The 23,936-nt window shown below is 47.1% G+C and overlaps 1 protein-coding gene across 2 annotated transcripts in view; it reads right to left on the reverse strand.

Moving 5' to 3' along the window:
- The window catches only part of LOC121445219 (tetratricopeptide repeat protein 39C), a 93,934-nt gene that overhangs the window by 31,837 nt on the left and 38,161 nt on the right, over positions 1-23,936 (reverse strand). For both annotated transcript variants that reach the window (XM_041647244.1, XM_041647243.1), the window contains exons 2-6: positions 22,444-22,492; positions 19,965-20,093; positions 15,466-15,580; positions 4,483-4,837; positions 1,600-1,768 (exon numbers count right to left, since the gene is read on the reverse strand). In XM_041647244.1, the coding sequence (XP_041503178.1) occupies positions 1,600-1,768; positions 4,483-4,837; positions 15,466-15,580; positions 19,965-20,093; positions 22,444-22,492 (817 nt within the window). The remainder of the gene's footprint in view (positions 1-1,599; positions 1,769-4,482; positions 4,838-15,465; positions 15,581-19,964; positions 20,094-22,443; positions 22,493-23,936) is intronic.

Raw genomic sequence — 23,936 nt, forward strand, 5'->3', positions numbered from 1 at the left:
GAAGGAGAACTCTAACCCCAAGCTCACAAGCTTGAGCACAATCAAAATGTTTCTAGATACTGAGATGAAAACTACCTTGGCTACATGCTTAAGTGTGTGGGTATGTCTACTGTGCTTCCAAATAAATTATGGATATAATCTCAAATCTGGGCACAATGGCACATCGGTGGTCTATGATCCCAACACTTAGGGAGCCAAGGCAAGAAGACGAAAGTGAACTGAGGACCAGCCTGGGCTGTGCAGTGATTTCCAAGACGACCTGGGCTAGCTACGTGGCAATCCCTAAAGCATTTTATCTAGAGCAGGGCTCGGAGAATTAAATTTACAGAGTGAGCTGGGGCTGACTCGCTTAGCATGTGCAAGGCCCTGGATGCAATCCCTGTGCTGCTTCAAGATTTCTCACAGCAGCAGAGCCAAACAGGAAGACCAAGTCTGGGGCCTGGAGGTGGTCTCAGCGGGCAGAGAGAGGCACCTGCCATTCAGGTCTCGTGACCTGAGACTGAGCTCCAGAAACCACATAAAAGTAGGAGGAGAGAACTGATTCTAGAATGTCCTCTGACTTCCTCACCCATGTCACAGCACATGTGCCCTCCATCACGCACGTGTGCATGTAAACACACACACACACACACACACACACACACGATAAAATAACAAAACTGCAAAGCCCAGTATCTTCAGTGAAAGCCAGGGTTAGAGGGCTGTTTTATAGTGTTCAGGTTTAAGAGCCATTGCGTGAGCTACTGTAAGAGAAGGGAGGATTCTGGATGCTTTCTGCATGACACTATACACTGCCAGAACCAACCCTAAATAAGAGAAGAGAAAGGAGAAAACCAAACCTGCCTCATGCTCAGAAAGCAATGCCCAGCAGAAATCCCCCACCATCCTCCTGGTGTTGGTTGGGGCCGACTTCTGACAGATGGAGGGGCACCTGGCTGGGGAGCAGAGAGTATTACAGTTGGTTTATTGACAAATATTGGTAAGAAAATGGGTGGTTCCCGCAGCGAGAGCAGCCACCTTCATTCACGTCTGCAGCCTCTTCGTTTTCCCCCAAACCCGCATGCTCCTGAACAATACGAGAGATACAGAGAAGCGGGCCTATGCAGCCAGGGCATGATCATGTACAGGAAATCACATGGAGTTATCAGAAGTCCTCTTGGATCCCCGTTTCCCTTTTCTGTGACCTGAAGGTGACAGTTTTGTGTCTATTCTCGGGCTGGCTTTGACGAGGGGACTGGAGTGTGTTAGGAAAGCATTTGGCACATACATAAGGAAACTGAGCAGATGAACGCATGGAAAAAGCAACGTTCGTTTCTAAGCTGATGATTTACTTGTATAAATCAACCATTAGCTAAGAACATTCCTAACTCAGAGGAGGAAAAGGTTCTATTTTGTGTCTTTCACCTAAATGATTTCACACTACCCTTGTTCCTTAAACTTAAATATGCCAATCATTCTCATTCCGGAAGACTCTCCCGAAGCTTTGTCCTGCCCTCTGAACAGAAGGTAACTGACTAATAACCCAGGCTCCAGTGGTGTCTGGCACGCTAGAGGCGTGCTAGCCAGCAGCGCACTGAGGAGGCTGGGAAAAGCGCCTACCTCTAGTCGCTGGATCCGCCCCTTGAAGAACATGAAGAGGGAGGAGTTGGGATATGCAGCTTCCTTTTTGAGAAGAATCTCCTTAGCTTCGTCCAGGCCGGCTTTGCTGTCACTGCCATCCAAGGCAAAGAATGGGCGGACCACGGTGTGGTACCACAACAGAGCTAATCTGCAGGGAGGCAGGGAGAGAGAGGTCGTGAGAAGGGTTCCCTGAGATGCTTTCTGTTCTCAAAATAAAAGCCAGCATGTGCTCTTCCAAGGCAGACTTTCCCAATGAAATCTTGCTAAGCGACATTCCAAAAAGTATAATCAAAATGCTTCCCCATTTTTACTTTTGCCAGTATCTGGAAAATGGCTACTTTAGCATGAGATGTCAATCAGTAGTCCCCTATACATTTGACAAGAGGAGAAAAACACAGCAAATGCACCTGGCTCCTCGAAGCTTCCAGATGCGTCGTTACTAACGGAAGCACCTGGATTGTACCTCACTGTGCTGTGCACAAACTGGAGACAGTCACCAGTCACCACCAATTTATTGTCTCTTTGTAATAAAAGGTTTTATAGTGTGTAGAAGTAAAAATGTGTGTTCATAAAAGTCAAGGTACAGGCCAGCTGTGGTGGTGCACACCTTTAATCCTAGCACTCAGGAGGCAGAGGCAAGCAGAATTCCGTGTGTTCCAGACCAGCCTGTTTTATATAGCAAAGGCTCCTACATATCATATATACCTGGTCCAAGTCACAGGCTCTAGACCCAAATGTACAATCCACTGCCACAGATCCTAAATAAGCATTAAAACAACTGAGAAGAACAAATCAAAGGCCCCTTTCCCAGCCTTTGAAGATGTTAAACAATATAAAAATATAAATTGTTTAAAATTCTCCAAGTTCAAGTTAGTTAACTAAACTAGGCACACAGAGAGTAAAATCACTGAGACCTGCTTTGATGAACATATACAAGCATTTAACCAGCACATCAAATATTTTCACGTGAATGTCACAGCTAGTGCACTGGTAAATCTAAGCCCCTTATGGAGAACATGTTAATTTGCCGAATTAATTCCAATCCATTTTCAGAGATAAACACAAAACAATACTAAGCTGTAAGCAAGACATGTTCACAAGTTACCAACCCGCTAATAGCACTCTTAGTAAAAGGCCACTGTCTGCACAATCTAGTGCTGGGACAGGTGGGGCCAAAGCTATTTTCATGATTTTTACATAGCTTTCACCCCTCCATTGCTAACGTGTAGAACTGCATCTCACTGAGGTCTTGTATGAATGACATCGCAGAGTAGGGAGAAATTTTTGCCAAGATGGTGTCGCATCAGAGAAACAGGACCCAGGACCTGTTGAGCAGCTCAGACTGAAGAGAGAGGTTATTTTCCAGATTGAGATTTTAAAGATTTGTTTCTTTTTATGTATATGGGTGTGTTTTGCCTGTGTGCATGGTAAGTGCATCATATGTATGTAGTACCCAAAGAGGCCAGGAGAGGGCATCAGATCCCCTGGTCCTGGAATCACAGAGGTTGTGAGCTACCATGTGGGTGCTGAGAACAAAGCCTGGAGTCCTCTGTAAAAGCAACAAGTGCTGAGCCATCATCTCTCCACCCATGAAGATATTTTAAAATCATATCCTTTTTTAACATTTTAGTAATTTTCATTTTAATATGGCTGGAATCATCCAGGAAGATTGCCCAACAACACCTATATTCTTTGTAAGGACAAAAGTCTCAGAACCACACAAAATTATATCTTATAAATTCAAGTAAAACCAGAAGTGTGCAACTGAGAGACGGTCGTAAAGGCACAAAACTCCTCATGAAAGGACTGGACATTTAAAAGCCTGAGCTTGGTTGGCTGGTTGTGGCCATGGTTGAAGATGTGTTACATATCTTTATGCTGTAGAACATCTGCTGAATGATGCAAAATGTGCTGCGTTCCTCTATGCTGCATTTGTTTCATTGTGAAGCTGTGTTACTGTGCCTGCCTAAAACGCCTGATTGGCCTAATAAAGAGCTAAACGGCCAATAGCAAGGCAGGAGCAGGGACACAAGGGGCTGCTGGTCAGAGAGAAGAAAGGAAGAGAAGAGCAAGAAAAGAAAGAGAGGAAGATGCCAGGGGGCAGCAACCCAGCCACACAGCCAGCCACGGAGTAAGAATAAGCAAAGGTATAGAGAACAGAGAAAGGTAAAAGCCTGGAGGCAGGATAATTTAAGTTCAGAAAAGCTAGCTAGAAACAAGCCAAGTTAAGGCTGGGCATTCATAAGTAATAATAAGTTTCTAAGTGGTTATTTGGGAGCTGGGTGGTGGGACCCCAAAGAGTAAAAAGAACCAACTACACTTGCAAGTGAAATAGCTTTGTTGGCAAAGTGCTCGCCTCCCAAGAATGCGAACCTAAGCTCAGTCCCCAGAACCACAGCAATATGGACCAGGTAGCCAGCATATGCTTGCAGTTTCAGTGCTGGGAGGTGCAGGCAGGAGCATCCCTGGCATAGTCAGCCTAGACTACCTGGTCAGTTCTAAGCCAGTGACAGATGCTGTCTCTGAGAATGACACCCACGGTTGCTCTTTGGTCTCCATGTACTGTGCATGTGTACCCCCCATATACAAACACACACATATGTGTGCATAAACATGCATGCACACACAAAGATAAGGAAATAACAAATACAGGATTCCGGGGACTTAACAGCGTCCCAGCTCTCCGGCTAACATGATTATGTCACCAGCAGCACAGAATACGCTCCTTGACAATGCGTGACAGGAACAGCATCCTTATCAACCAACAAGCATTTTCCTGAAGTTTCTTTTAAAGTTCTCACTGCTGTTTACTTACTTTCAATACTATTTTATCTACCAAAGCATTGCAATATAGCTACTCACGTAGCTAAAGGGGCCTTCATGTCCTTACTTTCGCTTGCATACGTCAGTGAAGAAAGGCCCTGTAGGCGGTCTCCAGGAAACCCCAGCAGGTTGATGATTTTGAGCAGGTTTGGGGGCACCATGGATATGCAAAGGTGAAAAAGGCCATATCCAAAGCTGACAGCACCTTTCAGTCTGTTTAGGGACTCCTCAGTCACCCCTTCAGCCACTACATGATTATCGTTTGCGGCATCAGAAGATAAGGGCTCTTCTGCTAGCTTCTTCTGATACAGCTCCTGAAGGGCGTTGATGTCCACATAGCACTTATTGTAAATCTTCCAGGCTTTCCTAAGGATCCACCCACCTTTGATGTAGGCTGTGAAGAGAAGGGGAGAGAAGGATTCAAAACTCAGCACCAGCATTTGCATTCATGTAACGATACAGGACACTTAGAAAGGAGCTGGGGGGAAGCAAACACTTGAAAACACACATGTATTAGATGTCACTGTACCATACCTGCTTCACGGAACCTTCACACTTCCTATTAGAGTCAATGCTCCTTCAACACAGAGTGTAGCCACTGTAAGAACCATGCAGGCTCTGTTTGTTACTGCTGTTATCCAACTCTTCAAATAGAGGGAGGGAGGGTGAACAAGGGAGGGAAGTGGGCAGAAGGGAAGGACTGTCTAAACCCCATTCCCTCAGTCTTCTGTGAACCCTACTGCTTCCCTGAATACGGTGATGGTTCCTGGCAGGCCTTTACACACTCTTGTATTTCTCTCCCCTGTATTTTCATTCCTCAAAGAAAAGTTCTTAGTCTAATCCATGGCTAACTTTGTGCCTACACACTGAGCGAGGTGTCTTGCCAAAAAAGTATTAGCAAGCAAACAAAATGATTAAATCACACCTAGGTCAAAATGCCAATGCATCACCCAAAAAAGTCATTCATGTTAATGAAGACATGCCAAGAATGCCCACAATTCCTCTGATGCTTCCTGTGTGCTAAGAGTGGTTTTCATCTGATCTCTCCACAGCTCTCCCCAGTCTGGAGACATCTACAGTGAGGAGGGTGACAGAGACCCTCTAGAGAACACCACACACACGAGACTTCCAAGTGAAGAGGGTGACAGAGACCCTCTAGAAAACATCCCCCACACACGAGACTTCCAAGTGGGAGGAGAGACGAAGAGTCACTGCCCAAGGCTCCTTGGCTCCTCCCCTCAGGCCCTCAGCTCCCTGCTGCTCTTCTGCCTAAGAGCACATTTCGACCTTCAGGTGGGGAGTGGGTTTATCTGTGATCATCCGAGAGCATCTTCAGGTGGGGAGTGGGTTTATCTGTGATCATCTGAGAGCATCTTCAGGTGGGGAGTGGGTTTATCTGTGATCGTCTGAGAGCATCTTCAGGTGGGGAGTGGGTTTATCTGTGATCATCCGAGAGCATCTTCAGGTGGGGAGTGGGTTTATCTGTGATCATCCGAGAGCATCTTCACGTCTGGGAAAAAAGGCTTCCTGGCAGGAATTTTCAGAGCCAAGTTCTCTTGAGACAACAGACAAGCTTATTGGCCTGGCCCCATTACCGACAGGAAATTACTGCTCTGACCTCCATGAACCATGGCAAACCTGGCCTGACAAAGTTGGCAGAGCCTCTGCAGCTGCAGAACGTGTACTTTAGATAACAATAATGTCAGAAGTAGAGGATAGCAAATAAAATCGGATCTGTAACTCAGTTACTGGAATTGAGAGGGAGCTAGGATATGGGGTGTGCAGAAAAGAATGAGCTCACACCCTGCCTGCCATCCTAAAGATCTATCTGCCCACCGTGTGCACCCCTGGCTAGGTAGAAAGCTCAGATTTCAGAAGATTTGGCTCTGGAGGTCTAGAATGCGGGGACGTGTGTGGCAGGGGATACCTAAGAATCGGCCTCCTATAATAAAGCTGGGCCTGAGGGCTCTGAGGAGAGGGTCCTCGTGCTAACATTTCTTTCGTGTCTTCAGTCAATGCTGAAGAAAGCATGCCCCTTGGGATTCCTGAGAGCGGCAACCACAGGAACCTGCACATGGTCCATCTATACTTTGGCCCAGGCTTCCTTCACTTGTAGGTTCTGTCCCACATCCTGTTATCACAAAGCACACACACCGTGGCTGTGGCCTGAGCCCTGTGGGTATTTTGCATGGGCTGTCCTAGAAGCTAAGCAGACCAGTTTTCCAACAAAGGATCCTGTACTTCCTATGGAATCACAATGAACATACTGAAGGGTGAACATTCTGGAGTCTTTGTCTATTTAAATGAATAGGGTGAGGAAAAAGAAGTCAAACTAAGTAGTCGGGGCCAGTGAGACGGCTCAGAGATAAAGGTCCCTGCTCTGAGCCTGCCAGTGGAAGGAAAGAACCAATTCCTGCGAGCTGTCCTCAGATCCCCACAGGCACTGGGACATGCACTTCCCTGTCCCTTGCATAAGCAGAATAAATAAATGTAATAACAAACGTAAAGACCCAAAGCCTGGCTAAATTCCTCATCATGAAACTAAGGCTTGCTTGAGACAGCCTACTTAATTCAACTGGACAGCACTTACTGCAAGGCCACTCCATGTCAGACACTGCCTCGGTAAACCCAGGAGGGAAAAAACGTGTTCTCCAATCTTCTCCAGGAGCTGCACAGACGGTCCTGCCACCGCCTGAACAAATCCTGAGCTTAGGAGACAAATCCTGAGCTTAGGAGTGAAACGCTCCTTTTGACTTCAACATTCACTTTTCCCACGTAACAAGTACCTAAACGTCTCCTTCCTCCTCGCTTCATCACTATGTGGGGACTGAAAACGGAAAACTTAGCTCCCCTTACCCGGTGTTTCCCTTATTAAAGTAGAATCTTCATTTATGAGAAAGCAGCACTGACGATGAGGAGGACAGGGGACAAGGAGGGTACAAAGGTGGAGCTGCGGCCAATCATGTCTAGCCAAGGGATAATCTGGACAGCTAAAGAAACCTGGGCAATGTCCAAACTTGGGAGTGAGGGGAAAGTGAACTTTGACCTCCAGATCCCAGCAGAGGAATGAGAGAAAAGCCAGCGGCGACAGTAACCAACAGAAAAATCCATCAATTCCAATCCGCATAGAACTCAATCAATAAAGCAAAACTGAATCCCGCCCATGAAAACCCCATTCTTATCAAACAAAAATACACGAATTTCATGCCTAAGGTAACACACTGGCCTCAGCGTCTGTAAGGATAAAGTATAGTGTAGCATGCACGCACATGCGCGCACACACTCACTGACACTTGGGGAGCTTTAACCTGAGCCAGGAAAATTAAAACTTCAAGAGCTTGCTGGACTAGTCAAGACTAGAAACTCCAATGCATGCAAAACAAAGCTAACACACAGAAGGAAATCCGCTTCAAGAAGCTGTGCTGGGACAGGCTCCCCAGGACCTCCCTCCTCCCTCCCTAGCACCATGGCTTCTGAGGGAGGCCACCTAAGCACCTGGGCAGATTGTGCAGCAGGAGGATGCAGCCCGCTTTAGGCACCAACTCTGCAGGGGAGAGGCTCTGCTTGGGGGAAATGTTGGGCTACCTATAACCTGGCAATGCCTCCAAAGAACCACTTTCCTTCAGCCATCAGAGAACACAGCTTTCCAGGCCCACGCGGCATGACCTTCCCCCGGCTCCTCTGAAAGGACAGATATAAACATTCAGCCTGAGAGGCGGAAGAGCAGGAAACCACAGAGCATTTGCCCTCCCCGTGAGGGTCAGCATCAATCAGTGGGGAGATGGGGGGTGGTGGTTAGGAAGTCTCACCACACAAGGGAGTGGAAATCCTTGCTGGAAGGGTAACTTCTTAGAAACCAAAAGCAACCAGTTATACCACATTGACCTTGGAAAGAATCACCACATCTGGCAAGGGCACCTGCCTCAGGAGCCCCACAGTGCAGATGAGTGAGGCTAACCTTCCAGAACTCAGGCAGCAGACCTTGAAGGAAAAACACTGATTTACTGTGTGTGAGCGTGTGCACCAGTGTGTATGCTTGTGCATGTGTCCAAGTGATTGTGGAAAGGGTGTGTGTTACCTGGTATGTGAGCTCGTGCATGTGAAGGCCAGAGGATACCCCTGGTACTGTTTCTCAGGAAAACAGCCTGGAGCTCGCTGAGTAGGTGATCGGGTGGCTAGCGGGCCTCCGATGTCGCCTGCCCTCCGCCCTCCGGAGCATCACAGCTGGGAGGAGTGTGACTCCATGCCCAGATGCCCAGCTTTACATGTGGATTCCGGGGAAGAACTCAAGTCCTCATGCTTATGAGACAAGCGCTTTGCCAAACAACTTGTCTTTCCAGAAGAACAGGTGACATCATTGTCACTAGGCAGCCCAGACTCCGTTCCTAGTGGCCTCGCCCTCCATTCCTCTTCCCTCTATGGAGTGCACACTCACCGCATGCTAGGGAGTGGCACTGATCATGCATCCAAGGCTAGGCTTTGACGGTCTTATCCTCCTGCCCCAGCCTCCAAAGTGCTGGCGCTGGAGACGAGCAGTTTGCCCCCTTCTGATCTGGCCCACTCTCTAACTGCAGAGGGACAGAGCAGAGACCCTTGGCCTTCCTCTTAGCTCAGAACCACTTGTTCCTGGCACAACCTTTCTAAGTCTGCGCCTGCTGGTCACATGGTCACAGCTTCCCGGGTTAGAACTTCCTCCTCCTTTCCCCCTGCTAAACCCTTGGTTCTCAGGTAAAGATTCGCCCTCCTTCATCTCTGGACATCGGCAGATGTCACATCACAGGGTCAGACTCCGAGGAAGTGCTAAGACACATGGGCCAGAGGAAAACAGATCAACAGTCTCTACCCTTGGGAACTTAGCGTCTGACACTGAAACAGGCCCAGAAATGAAACGCGGATCACTGGTGACAGCTGCTCACTTGGCCACACACAAGGTCCCCTCTCAGCACCCAGACAGGACTGACGAGAAAAGGGGAGGCCTTGGCCACACACAAGGTCCCCTCTCAGCACCCAGACAGGACTGACGAGGAAAGGGGAGGCCTTGGCCACTCCTGACAAGGCAAGAGGTGAACCAAGACACAAGCTGCAAAGGCCGGTTCAAAGAACCTTGAGGAATGAGCACAGAGGATGCTGGGAGGGGTGGGTGCTGACCTGACAACCTTGAAAGGACTCAGCTCTACCTTGTGACACAGGCCAGCTAAGTGTCCACAGTCTAAGAGGACAGCCCTAGCCACAGGGGATGGGCTACAACATTGAGAGCAAAGACCACATCTGGGAGGGGCCAGGGACACCCGCACTGTGGGGCTACGAGGAGGCGCTGGGACAGTCAGTCGGACTGTGGGGGGGGGGGGGGTAGAAAGGAAGTCACAGCAGAGCTCAGTGACAAAGTAGGAAGATGTGGTTGTCTCCCTGGAAAGGAAAGAAAAGGCCAGGAAAGCCATCTGAGCCACTACGCCAAGAACACAGTGACCGTTCAACCACAAACGGAACAAGGAAATAAAACCAGGAGGGAGTGCTGCATGGTAGGTTTCCAACAACCTCTTTCTAAAGTCATATACACACTGCAGAAAGAGGGAAAGAGCCTCGGACTGCAGGCACAAAGATGTGGGGTCACATTGGAGCGTCGCTTGAGAGGAAGCGAGGCAGACACAGGTGCTCTTACAAAGCTGGCCTCACCCCACTCTGGTCAGTGTGTGCCCACTGCTGAGAAGAGCTCTGAAGCTAGATGAAATTACCTGGTGCAGTGAGAAGGAAACACGGAACAAACCTGCTTAGGAGTTTATTAGAGGGGGTGCGTACAGGCCTGGGAAGTCAGTGTGCAGGGAGAGGGAGGGAGATGGCATGTCCAGCTATTTAAAAGCTGCCTAGCGCATGCACACAGGGGGTTGATGTGACTACATCATACGCAGATGATGCCGATGACGAGCTCACGCATGCGTGCAGGGGTTTAGCTGGGTCATACGTGGATGGAACCACGCATACATGCACATGGGTCACGTGGGGAGGCGGCTTTAACATTCAGGCATCTCCATGCCCGAGGGCCCATCTGCACGTGCATGGCTCTAGAATCCGGAAGTATAGCCTTATTTGTGGCTGAATAATCACACTAGAGGTTTGTGGTTTTATTCTTGTCTATAAATGTATCCATCTAGAATGATGGTACATGCCTGTAATCCCAAGCAGGAGGATGATGAATTGTGGGCTAACCTGAGCTATAGACTGAGACCCAGCTCAGAAAAGCAGAGCAGACCCATGGGTGTCTTGAGTACCCCCTCAGTACTCCCTCAGGGCTCGGGAGTAGATGTCTATGGCAAGCGAAGATCAGAGGGTAAAACAATTAACTCAAGGACATTACCTCTATGCGTTCTTTAGTCCTTTGTGTGAAGAGAGTGCGGGCTGATCTCCACGATTTCTAGTCTTTATAGTCATAGTTGGAAAATTCCATAGGCAAGGACAATGACAATATGCACATCAAAATCCACAGAGAGGTGGCACAACCCAGGGAAGAGTCAACACTCAAGGGGAAGTACCTGACATCCCAAACCATTAGATAAAGATGCTGAACATCCTGAACCCTGGATCCACCCATTCTCACCAATCTCTTCTGTGATCAGCAGCTTTTGGGGGCGCCCAGGTTTGTTTGTTAGCAAAGGTGGGGCATGGCTACCTTCTTACTTGGTGCCTGTCTTCTTTAAACAATTCCTGTGTGGTCTGTTAGCAGGTAATTTTGTGGGATTGTAGCTATGTAAATTTGACTGTTAGAACAAAGAGTGAATATTATCTCTCTAAAGCCTCATGGTGTGGGGGATGGGAAGACCACACCACTGAGGTGTTTTCGGAATGAATCCAATTTTGAAAGGAGAAACATCATGATTTCACAAGATTTTGCGGAATCGATAGTGACTTACCTAAAAGACAAGTGTTCCCGCAGATCTGCAAAACGGGTGCCCCAGAAGCTGTCTGCTTGTGGGTCTGCCTTTATCAATCTGTCAGCTGTACATTTACTGTATGGTCTTGTGGGCTCCAACACAGACCCAAAGCAAGGACAAACCTCAGCAGTAAAGCGAGGAATTACTGTGTGACGCTCACTGTTGCCTGTGTGTCTACTGCTCAGAGCAAATGAACAAACGCCAGGTCCAGAGCTGTTAGCCTATGAGGATTTCTGTTCAGTTCAGTATCTCCTTTAATAAATCATAAAAACTGAGACTCCTGTCAAATGCTGTGATAGTCAGCAGACGAGGAGAAGGGGAAGCAGAGCCCAGGAAGGCACCCTGGGAGATGGAACTTCATGGATGGAATAACCATAGCCCACAGTAAAGGACCCGTTTAGCACAGGGAGGCCCTGGGCATCAGCCCTACGTCACCATATGATTTATGAGTTAAAAGTGAAATAGGTTCCACTCCCCTAATAAACCAAAAGTAAAACAAACAAAAGAAGAGCATGTACAACAAAGAACACATAAATGCCACAAGAACTAGTTGAGTACGCCATGGCTCATCTGCAGCATAAACGACACCTTGGTTTGTAACCACATTCCTAGCCCAGTCATAGGAATACTGCTAAACCTGCCATCTCCACGGGAGAGCTGACAGACAGTACTGCAGACTGAATTTCCTGAAGACACATCTGAGAAAGATAAAGAGTGAGGACCTTTCTTCTAGGTGGAAACATCGGAGGTGATAACCTGACTAATCTGTCCTTTAAACAGAAATCTTCTCAGTATTTCTATAACAACTGGAATAATCAGAAACAAAGAGATTGCCTGATGAGCGTGACTCTGGGCGGGGCCCACACCTGTGTCTGTGCAGCTGAGTGTTAGCTCGCACTCTCAGGAGCTCGGCAAGGCTGAGTGGGCCAGAGAAGGGCAGAGGAATTTATTCTGTAACATTTGATAACTTTCATATAAAACACTTTACCGCACTGCCTGATGCTTCTTTCAAGGTCTAATTTCTGGTCTTTCCGAGGCAGCATCTCGGGCTGGAAAGATGGCCCAGTGGCTAAGAATGAGTACTGCTCTCCCCAAAGACCTGAGCTCAGTACCCAGTGTTATCACTTATAAAGGGGTAGGCCTCAGCCGGGTCCCTGGCGGGTGGCGGGAGAGAGACAGATACACCGCGCAGAGTGAGAGTTTGGGTAGAGTTTGTTTAGTGGGTTATAGAGAGGGAAAGGGCAGGGGGGGAAGGGTAGAAAAGGAGGGTAGAAATAGGAGGGAGAAAGGGGAAACAGGAGGGAGAGGGAGAGGGAGAGAGAGAGAGAGAGAGAGAGAGAGAGACCTTGAGCTCAGGCTGGGAGGGAGAGGGAGAGAGAGAGAAAGAGAGAGAGAGAGAGAGAGAGAGAGAGAGAGAGAGAGAGACAGACACCATGAGCTCAGGCTGGGAGGGAGAGGGAGAGAGAGAGAGACCATGAGCTCAGGCTGGTAGAGTAGATGGAGATCCTCTTGCCTCAGCTGAAGGGGGGGGGTTTGCAGTGGGCAGAGTTTGTCTTTTAAAGGGACAGAGTACCCAGGTGACAGACAGATTACAAGATCCAGCATCCCTGTCAGGCAGGCCTCCAACTACAGCTCTGAGGATCTGATGCCCTCTTCGGGCCTCCAAGGGTACTCAACATGTACCACACCCTGACACATAGAAAGAGAAATAAAATTGAGTGGAAGGAGAAGGGGAGGCAGAGAGCTGTGCTCTTCTGCTGCCTAGGCTGGTCCTGAGCTCAAGGGATCCTCCCGGCTCCACCAGTGCCCAAGTAGCTGGCATTTATATACTAACACCCTAGTTACCCTCTCTTAGACATTTTCTATATACATTCTTAATTTTTGAGACAGGGTCTCTGTATGTAGCCCTACTTATCCTGGAACTTGTCCAGACTGACCTCAAGCTCACATAGATCAGCCTACCTCTGCCTCCTGAGTGCTGGGATTAAAGGCGTGCGCCACCACTGCAGGCATGATCTTTTTTTTTTTTTTTTTTTTTTTTTTGCTTTTTCGAGACAGGGTTTCTCTGTGGCTTTGGAGCCTGTCCTGGAACTAGCTCTATAGACCAGGCTGGTCTCGAACTCACAGAGATCCACCTGCCTCTGCCTCCCGAGTGCTGGGATTAAAGGCGTGCACCACCATTGCCCGGCCCATGATCATTTTCTTAATGGCTAAAATGAGTTCCTTACCAGAATTCTTGGGCAACAGAAAAAGAATGCCAAAATGATAAGTGTGACTGTGTGCTCCAGGTAAGGTGAGCTGCCACTAGGTGTCAGTTACTGTATACTTCCAAACTGGCAGGGATGGGGTGTGGTGGGGGATGGGAATGGGGGTGGGGTGGGGTGGAGCGGGGTGAGGTGGAACAGGGTGGGGTGGAGCAGGGTGGGGTGGGGTGGGATGGAGCGGGGTGGGGTGGAACAGGGTGGGGTGGAGCAGGATGGGGTGAGTTGGGGTGGAGCTGGGTGGGGTGGGAGGGAGCGGGGTGGGGTGGGGTACTTTACCTGACCTGCCTTACAGGAGTCTCACTCAGGATGAGCTCTCAGCATGTTAGAGTTGCCATCTTAGTAAGGTGTTGAGAGAGTAACAAGAAAAAGTCACAGGGAAGAAACAAATACAAGAACCAGAACAATGGCAAAAGCAGAAATGCTTTTAGGACATATTTACAAGATAGATGTTTGGAAGTTTAAATGTTAGTCAAAAATGAATAAATAAATAAAAAGTTAAATTCTCTTTCAACGAAGTCAAATAGAAACAACATCAAGTAGAACACAGAAATGGAAACAGAAGAAAACGGGAGGAAATGATTTCCCGTTCTCTAGAAAGAAAAGTTTCAATTATATTTCACAGAAAAAATATCTTTCTGAGAGAAAATGTGTTTCTGAGTATGAATTTGGATTGATTTCCACTTAGTGTTTTTTTCTCTTCTTTTATTTTTCCCCATATGTAAATCCCGTCCAGCCAAGCAGCAGGGTTCTGCTGTCAGGATCCAAGACACACAACTGGACCCGGAACTCAGTCTCTCAGCCTTCCATCCAAGACACACAACTGGACCCGGAACTCAGTCTCTCAGCCTTCCATCCAAGACACACAACTGGACCCGGAACTCAGTCTCTCAGCCTTCCATCCAAGATACACAACTGGACCTGGAACTCAGTCTCTCAGCCTTCCATCCAAGACACACAACTGGACCCGGAACTCAGTCTCTCAGCCTTCCATCCTACTTAAGAAACGAGAGCGGCAAAACCTGGCAAACATAGTTTACACCCTCCACAAGCTCACCAGGACGCCAGGCGCTCAGAACAGCAAGGAGCCACTGTCAATGCACTTGACTGAGGGACCTGAGAACAGCTCCCTGAGAAGCTGAAATTAAACCAGTTTGATTTCACATAAAAAATCAAAGTAAAACTTTATGACCAAGGTACCATTGCAAGCCCCCACATATGAACGTCACTAGCAATTTCTCTAAGAAAGACAAAATTATCTCCAGACTGAAGATTGTGACATGGACTTCAGGACTAAAGGACTCTGCTGAGCACACAAGACACCCATGGTTTCAATTTTCTAGTTACAAATCAGTATCGCTCCCTTCAAAGCACAGCCATGAGTTTGTTTTCAAAATCTAAGTTTTTTTTTTTAAAAAAAAGAGTATTACTGATTGTGTCCACAGAATAGTGACCAGCATTAAAAATGCATTCACAAAATAGTGAGCATTAAACGGGTCCACGAAACAGTGGACAGCATTAAATGTGTTCAGAGAATAGTGGACAGCATTAAATGTGCTCACGGAATAGTGGACAGCATTAAATGTGTCCAGGGAATAGTGGGCAGCATTAAATGTGCTCTAGTGGGCAGCATTAAATGTGCTCACGGAATAGTGGACAGCATTAAAAATGTGTCCAGAGAATAGTGGGCAGCATTAAATGTGCTCACGGAATAGTGAACAGCATTAAATGTGTCCACGCTATAGTGAACAGCATTAAATGTGTCCAGGGAATAGTGGGCAGCATTAAATGTGTCCCACGGAATAGTGAATAACATTAAAACTGCTCCTGCTTACCTGACAGTTCTTGTTTCACAAACGAGAGCACAGCCAGGTAGACCTGGCAGTCAGCAATAATGATTTGCCTCTGAAGTCGATCAACCATCGAGGGTGCGGATTTGCGGGCATCGACCTGTGTTGTGAAGAGAAAGCAAATGTCGTAAATTACACCCAAGAAAAACATAGCCTCCATCCGGCATCTGCAGTCTGCATCTGCAGCTCTGAGGTACAAAATGATTCCCGTGGGAACTGCAAAGCCTGGAGGCCACTCAGAGGCAAGACCAAGTCATACTGGCGACCTGGGGTCCCACACTCCGCTTCGCTCCAGCTCTGCCAACAATTTGCTGTCTTAGAGAACACTGTAATGCAACACCATATTATAAATGATGAAAATGGGATTTATGAGAAACATGAAAACTGAAAAAACTAGTAAGGATTAATCTGTTTTTCAGACAATGTAAACTGTTAAAGCAAATGAAAGATATTAATATAGAATACACCCCACACAGCGGATATACTGAAGAGGTATTTACAGCCTGTCTTTGGGGAATACTAATATTAGGGTGCATCCTTTGTTGTGGGTAACTGAAATGCAAGGGTGAGAAACTGGTTATATATCTATTCATTAATCAGAATAAATTCTGTAAAATTACCTCTAACCAAATCAGAAACCATACCTGAAATGTAAGAGATTTATTTAGTAAAAACAAGCAGAAAGTCAAATTACATTTTTAATGCTAGTCTTTGTCATAGGATGTTTCTGAATGGGATGAAAAACATCGCCATGAGGCAGAACACCGCCTTCTTAACACAAAGTGCCCCTGAACAGACTGTTCAAAGTAACTACACAAATTCACAAATGACATGGTTTTGGTTGTGAGCCTAGCCTTTAACAGCTGAGCTATCTCTCCAGCATCTCCTGAAACCTTCATCCAGTAACTGATGGGAGCAGATGCAGAGACCCACAATTAACCACTGGGCCAAGCTCCCATGTCCAGCGGAAGAGATGGAGGAACAATAATGAGCAAAGGGGTGAACACCACAATGGGGAAATCCTCAGAAATAGCTGACCCGAGCTAGGGGGCGCTCACTGACAGCTTGGAGCCTGAACAGGACAAATCTAGGTCCTCTGAAAGCAGGTGACAGAGAGTGGCTTGGGCCGTTAGTGGGGCCTCTGGCATGGGGGCCAGGAGTTATCCCTAATGAATGATCTGACCTTTTGGAGCCCATTTCCTATGAAGAGAAACCTTGCTCGGCCTAGACATGGAGGCTTGGTCCTGCTTCAGCATGGTGAGGTGACAGAATTACCATCTCTGAGCAGCAGATTGGGGGTGGGATGAGGGGAAAAGAGGAGGGAGGAGGAACTGGGATTAGCATGTAAATATATATATATATATATATATGGCATGTTTTTACGATGTATGTCAAGAATGTGGAGAATACAACAGAATTTCCCCTCATCTTACTAAACTTTAACATAATCCATCATGGCTATTATTGCTCCATGTCTAGTCCCAGCAGTGTTCATACTGAAAATGCAAGTCTGTGCTCTGCTATCCTTGTGACAAGAGTCTACCATGCAGGGTTCACAGAGGGCTGAAGAACACAAGATGCTGCTTTACATACCGCAAGGCCCGTCATGAATGTCAGTGACATAGGGCAGGGATGACCTCAGGCCAGGCATGGGAAGGAGCTTACAGTGAGGAAAACAGAGACTTTATTACCATGTAAGATAGTAAGTGCAACACTGTAGCCATCCAACTATGGGACCCTCCAGCAGACAACTCAGTAGGGCCCAGAGCCCCAGGCAGGGGAGTACTGCAGACAGGGGGATGATATTTATGAAGAACCAAAGAATAAATGACAAAGAATGATTTCCTAGGATTCAGGGATGATGGAGGAAGGTCATTGGCTAATAAAGAAACTGCTTGGCCCTGATAGGTTAGAACATAGGTGGGTGGAGTAAACAGAACAGAATGCTGGGAGGAAGAGGAAGTGAGCTCAGATGCCATGTTCCCCTCTCCCGGGCAGACGCGATGAAGTAAGCCGCCAGGTCAGACATGCTGAATCTTTCCCGGTAAGACTGGTGCTACACAGATTACTAAAAATGGATTAGGCAAATTATGAGAATTAGCCCGTAAGAGGCTAGAGCTAGTGGGCCAAGCAGTGTTTAAAAGAATACAGTTTGTGTGTTGTTATTTCTGGTGTAAAGCTAGCCGTGCGGGAGCCAGGTGGGACGAAAAGCAGGCCTGCAGCTCCTTCAACACAGGGAAGTGGCTCAGCAGGTAAAGGTGCTAACTGCACAAGCATGGTGAACAGAGTTCTAGAAATCACATAAAAGGCAAGGTGTGGTGGCACTCAACTGTGAACCCAGAGCCAGAGCCACCACCAATGGCTGTACTCAACTGTGAACCCAGAGCCAGAGCCAGAGTCGCCACCAAGGGCTGCGCTCATCTGTGATCCCAGAACCACCAAGGACCGTGCTCAACTGTGATCCCAGAACCACCAAGGGCCGTGCTCAACTGTGATCTCAGAGCCAGAGCCAACACTATCTGTAGACCAGTCAGGGCTCACCCGAAGAAGCAGAGGAAAAGATGGGCACTTGGTGACGCCAACTAACAGACACATCTCAAGTCACGTATGTCACATATATGAAACCTAGACTGTGCAATCAGTACTGGGGGAGGGGGCTGCCTCTCAAAGCTTGGGTATTTGTAGTGAAAGGTGAAAGCAAATTCTAAATATGTGGATTATTGATGTAGGTAGGTCATCTGTCTATGTGTTACTTTCATTGGTTAATAAAGAAACTGCCTTGGCCTTTTGACAGGTCAGCCCTTAGGTGGGTGGAGTAGACAGAACAGAATTCTGGGAGGAAGAAAGCAGAGTCAGGCAGACACCATGCTTCTCCTACCCAAGACAGATGGTGGTTAGACTCATGCTGGTAAGCCACAGTCAAGTGGGGATACACATTAATAGAAATGGGTTAATCAATATGTGTGAGTTAGCCAGTAAGAGGCTAGAGCTAATGGGCCAGGCAGTGTTTAAATGAATACAATTTGTGTGTTGTTATTTAGGGTGTAAAGCTAGCTAGCTGTGTGGGAGCTGGGCGGGATGAAAAGCAGGCCCACTCCCCTTTTACTACAGATTACGATCTTTTATGTGTTTGAGTGCATGTATGTACACCTGTGTATGGAGGTCAGGCACACTTCCTCCTCAGACACCGTCCATCTTGTTTTGCTTGTTACTTTAAATTTAAATTCATCTGTCTGTGTGTGTGTGTGTGATGCCCCTCTGTATGCTGTGAATACCATTGGCTAATAAACAAACTGTCTTAGGCCTGCACAGGGCAGAACAGAGCTGGGGGGGGGGGACGACGGTGGGGGGACTAAACTGAACGTTGGGAGAAAGAAGGCAGAGTCAGGAGAAGCCATGTAGCCCCACCGGAGACAGACACCAGAACTTAAAGCCAAAGCCTCATGGTGATACACAGATTAATAGAAATAGGTTAAATTAAGATGTAAAAGTTAGCCAATAAGAAGCTAGAACTAATGGGCCAAGCAATTATTTAATTAATCAGTTTCTGTGTAGTTATTTTGGGGCCAAGCAGCTGAGAACGAACAAGCGGGCTCATACAACATGTATATATGTGTGTGTGTATGTTTGTGTGTGTATGTGCATGTGAATGTATGTGTATGTATGTGTATGTGTGTATATGTGTGTTTGTGTGTATGTGTATGTATGTATATATGTATGTATGTGTATTCATGTGTATTTGTGTGTATGTGTATGTATTTGTGTGTGTATATATGTGTGTGTGTGTGTGTGTACACCACTGTATGCATGCAGCAGCCAGTGGTAGTTAAGTTTTCTCCTTACACCACATGGGCCCAGCTAACTGAACTCAGATTGTCACACCTAGCAGCAAGCACCTTTACCCGCGAGGCATCTCACCACCACAACACCTTGCTTTCTGAGACTGGTTAGGCTAGGCTAACCTACCTGTGCCTCCCCAGTGGACGCCATCATGCCTGGGTTTTATGTGGGGACTGAGCTAAAGGCCTTGCGTATGCACAGCCAGCCCTTCACAGCTGAGCTGTCCCCACCTGGATGGAGATCTTGCTGAGATTTCACTCATAACCAAAGGCCAGCAGCTCCCAGGAAGCTTAGGTCAGCAGCTGTGTTCCAGAAGCATGCCAACATGTGATTATTCTATCAGCTACATGTTTAATCACACACAGGAAACCCCTGCCTCAAGAGCCTCTACCACAGAGCAATGCTGCTTTCATTTCTGTTGTGATGTTAACCTCACCAAAAGCAGCTTAGAGAAAAAAGGGTTTATTTGATCTTCAGTTCCAAGTTGCAGTCCATCACTGAGGGGGACCAAGGAAAGGACTTGAAGCAGACATGACATCACATCCAGTTGAGGCTCCAGGTTGTCTGCTTGCCTCTCCACCTTACTCAGCTCAGCAGCCTGCTTAGGGAAAGGTGCCACCCACAAGCTGGGGCCACCCACTTACGTTCTTCTTGATTTTATTCTTAATAGTCTCGATGACGCCAGCCTCTTCACTCTCACAGAGCTTCTCCGTGGTTTTTAGGTCATCACACGCCAGCTGCATCTTCTCTTCTTCAAAGGTCATCATGGCGTTCTTCCAGGAAACAGAAAGGACAGATGACTCAGCAAGCTTGGGAACCATGGAATGCCAAACTAGAAGAGCCATCTCAATTATGTAAGCTGAGACTGCTCGTTCGTTTCCTGGCTGCAACACTATTTGGCCAATGACTTAGACATATTCCTAGCTGGCTCTTACCTCTTAAATTAACCCATTTCTATTAACCTGTGTATCAGCATGAGGCTATGGATTACCAGTAGGGCTCTGACATCCTTCTCCTTTGGCAGCTACATGGTATCTGTCTGACTCCCCCTATTCTCTTACTATATCTCTGTCTGGATTTTCCACCTGGCTTTACTCTAAGCCATTGGCCAAACAGCTTTACTCATCAACCAATAAAAGCAACACATATACAGAAGGGCATCCCACATCTCAATTACTCTCAAGTAAAAAGGTTCACACTGTTACAGTACACACTAGTTATTAAAAAAACTATAATCGCAGTAGAAAATAAGACTTTAGATCTCGATTACGGATTATGCCAGCAAGAAAAAGTATATGAAAGTGAATGTCCTTGTAATTGTGTTTTATTCTTTTTAGAGTTAAACACAGTAGAATATTCTCTGTTTTTATTCAGGTCCTATAACAGTGTCCCATACAGAAGTTCACTCCACACACTAATGGATCCCTGGCTCAAAGACTGAACAAAACATGCTAGTAAAAGAACAGCTAGATGCCAGAGATGCCACAGGATTTTAGTGTGGTCTCCTGCAGCCCATGCTGACCTTGAAGTCAATATACAGATAAGGACGACCTCGAGATCTGACTCTGCCTTCAGCAGGAACCCGTGCACCTGGGAGAGAACTGAGGTCTCCGAGCTGACAGGCAGCAGGGAGAGGACTTGCAGTTCTCTGGAGCCCTGGGAGGAGGGTCTGCTGTCTCTCTCTTCCAGTTTTTCTGTGGGTGGGGCTGACATTCTAGACTCCTTTGCTATGACTCTAACTGACTTTTCCATTATGGCCAAATCAGACCTCAGTCCCTTTGTCCCAGCCACGCTCTCCTCCCACCTACCCTTCAGACTGCTAAACTCTCAGCTTTGCTGTGACCTCTTCCTCCCTCCCTCCCTCCCTCCCTCCCTCAGCACAGTACTCAGCCAAGACCCTCTGTCTGTCCCCACTGCCCCCCTTGCAGTCACTTGGGTATATGACGGCTAATCTCAACTGTCTAGTTGATGAGCTAAGATCACCTGGGAGACGGAGGAGGGTAGCTGGGGCAGGAGACCTACCCATTGAGCGTGGCACCATTCCCTGGGCTGGGATCCTAGATTTTTATAAAGCATTCATCATTTTGATTGTGACTATGATTACAGTGTGACCTTAGGCTCCTGCCTGTGACGTCCTAACCACTATGGACTGTCACCTCAAACTGTGACCTGCCACTGTGACGTCCTAACCACTATGGACTGTCACCTCAAACTGTGACCTGCCACGTCCCTTCTCTCTTTGAATTAACATGTGTCTCAGTCTCCATCCAGAACGGTCTTCCCGGAGATGGAGCCAGCAGCCCTACAAAGAGGGGGACTGCAAACTTTTGTTCCAACAGTCTGAGTGAAGCCCCAGCTTACTGGTCCTGACCAAGGCCCAGGCAGGATTCTACGAGTGCCCACTGACCGCTGTCCTTCTGTCTTCACTGTGAATTTTCTCTCCCTTTCCTCACTCAGCAGTTTCCACATTCCACAACTCTAGGATGATTGTTTGATTTTGATTTTGGTTTGTTTGTTTGTTTTCAAGACAGGGTTTCTCTGTGTAGCTTTGGTGCCTGTTCTGGAACTAGCTCTTATAGACCAGGCTGGCCTGAACTCACAGAGATCCCTCCTGCCTCTGCCTCCTGAGCACTGGGATTAAAGGCGTACCCCACCACTGCCCAGCCTATGATGATTTTTTAAATGATATATTTAAAATCAGTTTGTGTGACAAGCATTTCTGAAAAACAAAAGCGTTCAGCATCCTATATTGACTGCTGACTGTAAAAACGCCTCTGACCCATTTTCTGCCCTCTCCAGTAGCAGTCCTGGGAAGTACTCACTCACTGAACCCATCCTCCTGGCTCCTGTCACTCAGGGTAGAGCTAACCTTCCTTCCCCAAGGCTTTTCCTCTTGTCACACGCCATCTTTAAAGGACTTTCAGTTGGGAAAAATGTAACCCTCTCAAAATTATATATAAGCATTTTATTTTTGAAATTGGGGGAGAACGTCTATCTCACAGACATTGGCTAACAGGAAAAAATGTTAGGCTTTCTATAATAGTGTCTACACAGCTGGCAGGCAAACAAACGGGTGTTAGTTTATATTATTTTATAGCAATATTTCTTTTGATATCAACTTACCAAAAAACTCACAAAGCTGGCTCCAAAACTCATTAGTGGACTATGATTTCTGTTAAAGAAATAAACAAAAATATTTTACTGGAATTCTTCTTTAAAAGCATTTAGTAAGGTAGCATATATCATGCGCAGAGGTAGGGTAAGCAAGCAGATTCAGCAGCGTCGAGAAGTGGAAGAGGTGAGGTGTTCCCTAGCTCTACCACCTAGAGACACTCCACCTCCAGTTCTTCAAGGCAAGGGGGGTCTTAGTGTTTAGCTGGAACAGGCTGCCTTAGTAAACTTTTAAATGTGGTCACCAAGGAGTTGACAGTAAACATAGAGACAGAAACAGAAAGATGGGCTAACACTGCTAGATCACGGCCACAGGAGTGTGTTGAGCTGTGTTTAGTGCAAAGCTGAATTCAAACTTTACACACCAGGGCTGCAGTGGTGGTGCCTTGCGGGCCTGCAATACCAGTGCTTGGGAGGCTGAGGCAGGAGGATCACCAAGGTAAGGTTTCCCAGGCTAATTCCAGAGTGAGATCTAACTTCAAAAACAAAAACAAAAAAACCAGAAAACAGGATGCACATGAAGTCAGTTTTATTTGTAGAACAGATCAAAGGTGTCACCACCTGGCCTGAACTCTGAGACTCAGCACCCAAGGCGGAGAACACTCCCTGAGACACCGCATTCCCCACTGAGACACTGTCATTAGCCAATATTGTAGTAAGCCCAAGAGAAAGTCCAGCCAGTGACGAGTGAGTCAGAAAACATACAGGAACATAAAGTCTTCATTCACACTAAAAACTAATGCAAAACCGATCTCTCTAAATTGTGTAAGGAGAAGAAAGGTATGTGCTCTAAATGGAAAACAGCAAAAAAAAAAATTGTTCACTATGTAAGTACACGGCCAGTATATTCCCCTACTCAAAATTTAGATTGTGCCTAGCATGAAAGTGTGTGTGTGTGCGTGTGTGTGTGTATGTGTGTGTGTGTGTGTGTGTGTGCGTATGTGTGTGTGTGTGTGTATGTGTGTGTGTGTATGTGTGTGTGTGTGTGTGTGTGCGTGTGTGTGTGTGTGTGTGTGTGTGAGCCCCCGTATATGTGAACATCCACACCCCTTGAGAAACATCCTACACGGACACCCTACATGAGACAGCCGCCAGAGGAAGAGGCACGGTCAACACAAGCGCATCCCCGTCTTCCTTGCACAGGGTTATGGGGAAGGGTGTGCTGCAGAGGGAGACTCTACATTGAATTTACGTGGAATGCTAGCCTGCTAGTGCTTTCTTCCATCTACTTTTTACTTCTGCCATCCTAGAGCTGCTGCCAGTTCCCTGTCCCCATTTAGAAGGACACTTAAATCAACAACAGTGACAAATGAAGCTTAGCTGGGAGGTCTGTGTCATGATCACACTGCCCTCCAAACACAAGCGTGCCTGGAGCCTAGATGAGGCACAAGGTCCTAGCTCCAGATTCTGTCACCTGCACTCTGGTGTCTTACTCAGCAGGCAGT

The sequence above is a fragment of the Microtus oregoni genome, unplaced genomic scaffold (assembly GCF_018167655.1).
Source record: "Microtus oregoni isolate MIOR12 unplaced genomic scaffold, Mior012 000166F_ref0000362, whole genome shotgun sequence".
In the NCBI taxonomy this organism is placed as follows: Eukaryota; Metazoa; Chordata; class Mammalia; order Rodentia; family Cricetidae; genus Microtus; species Microtus oregoni.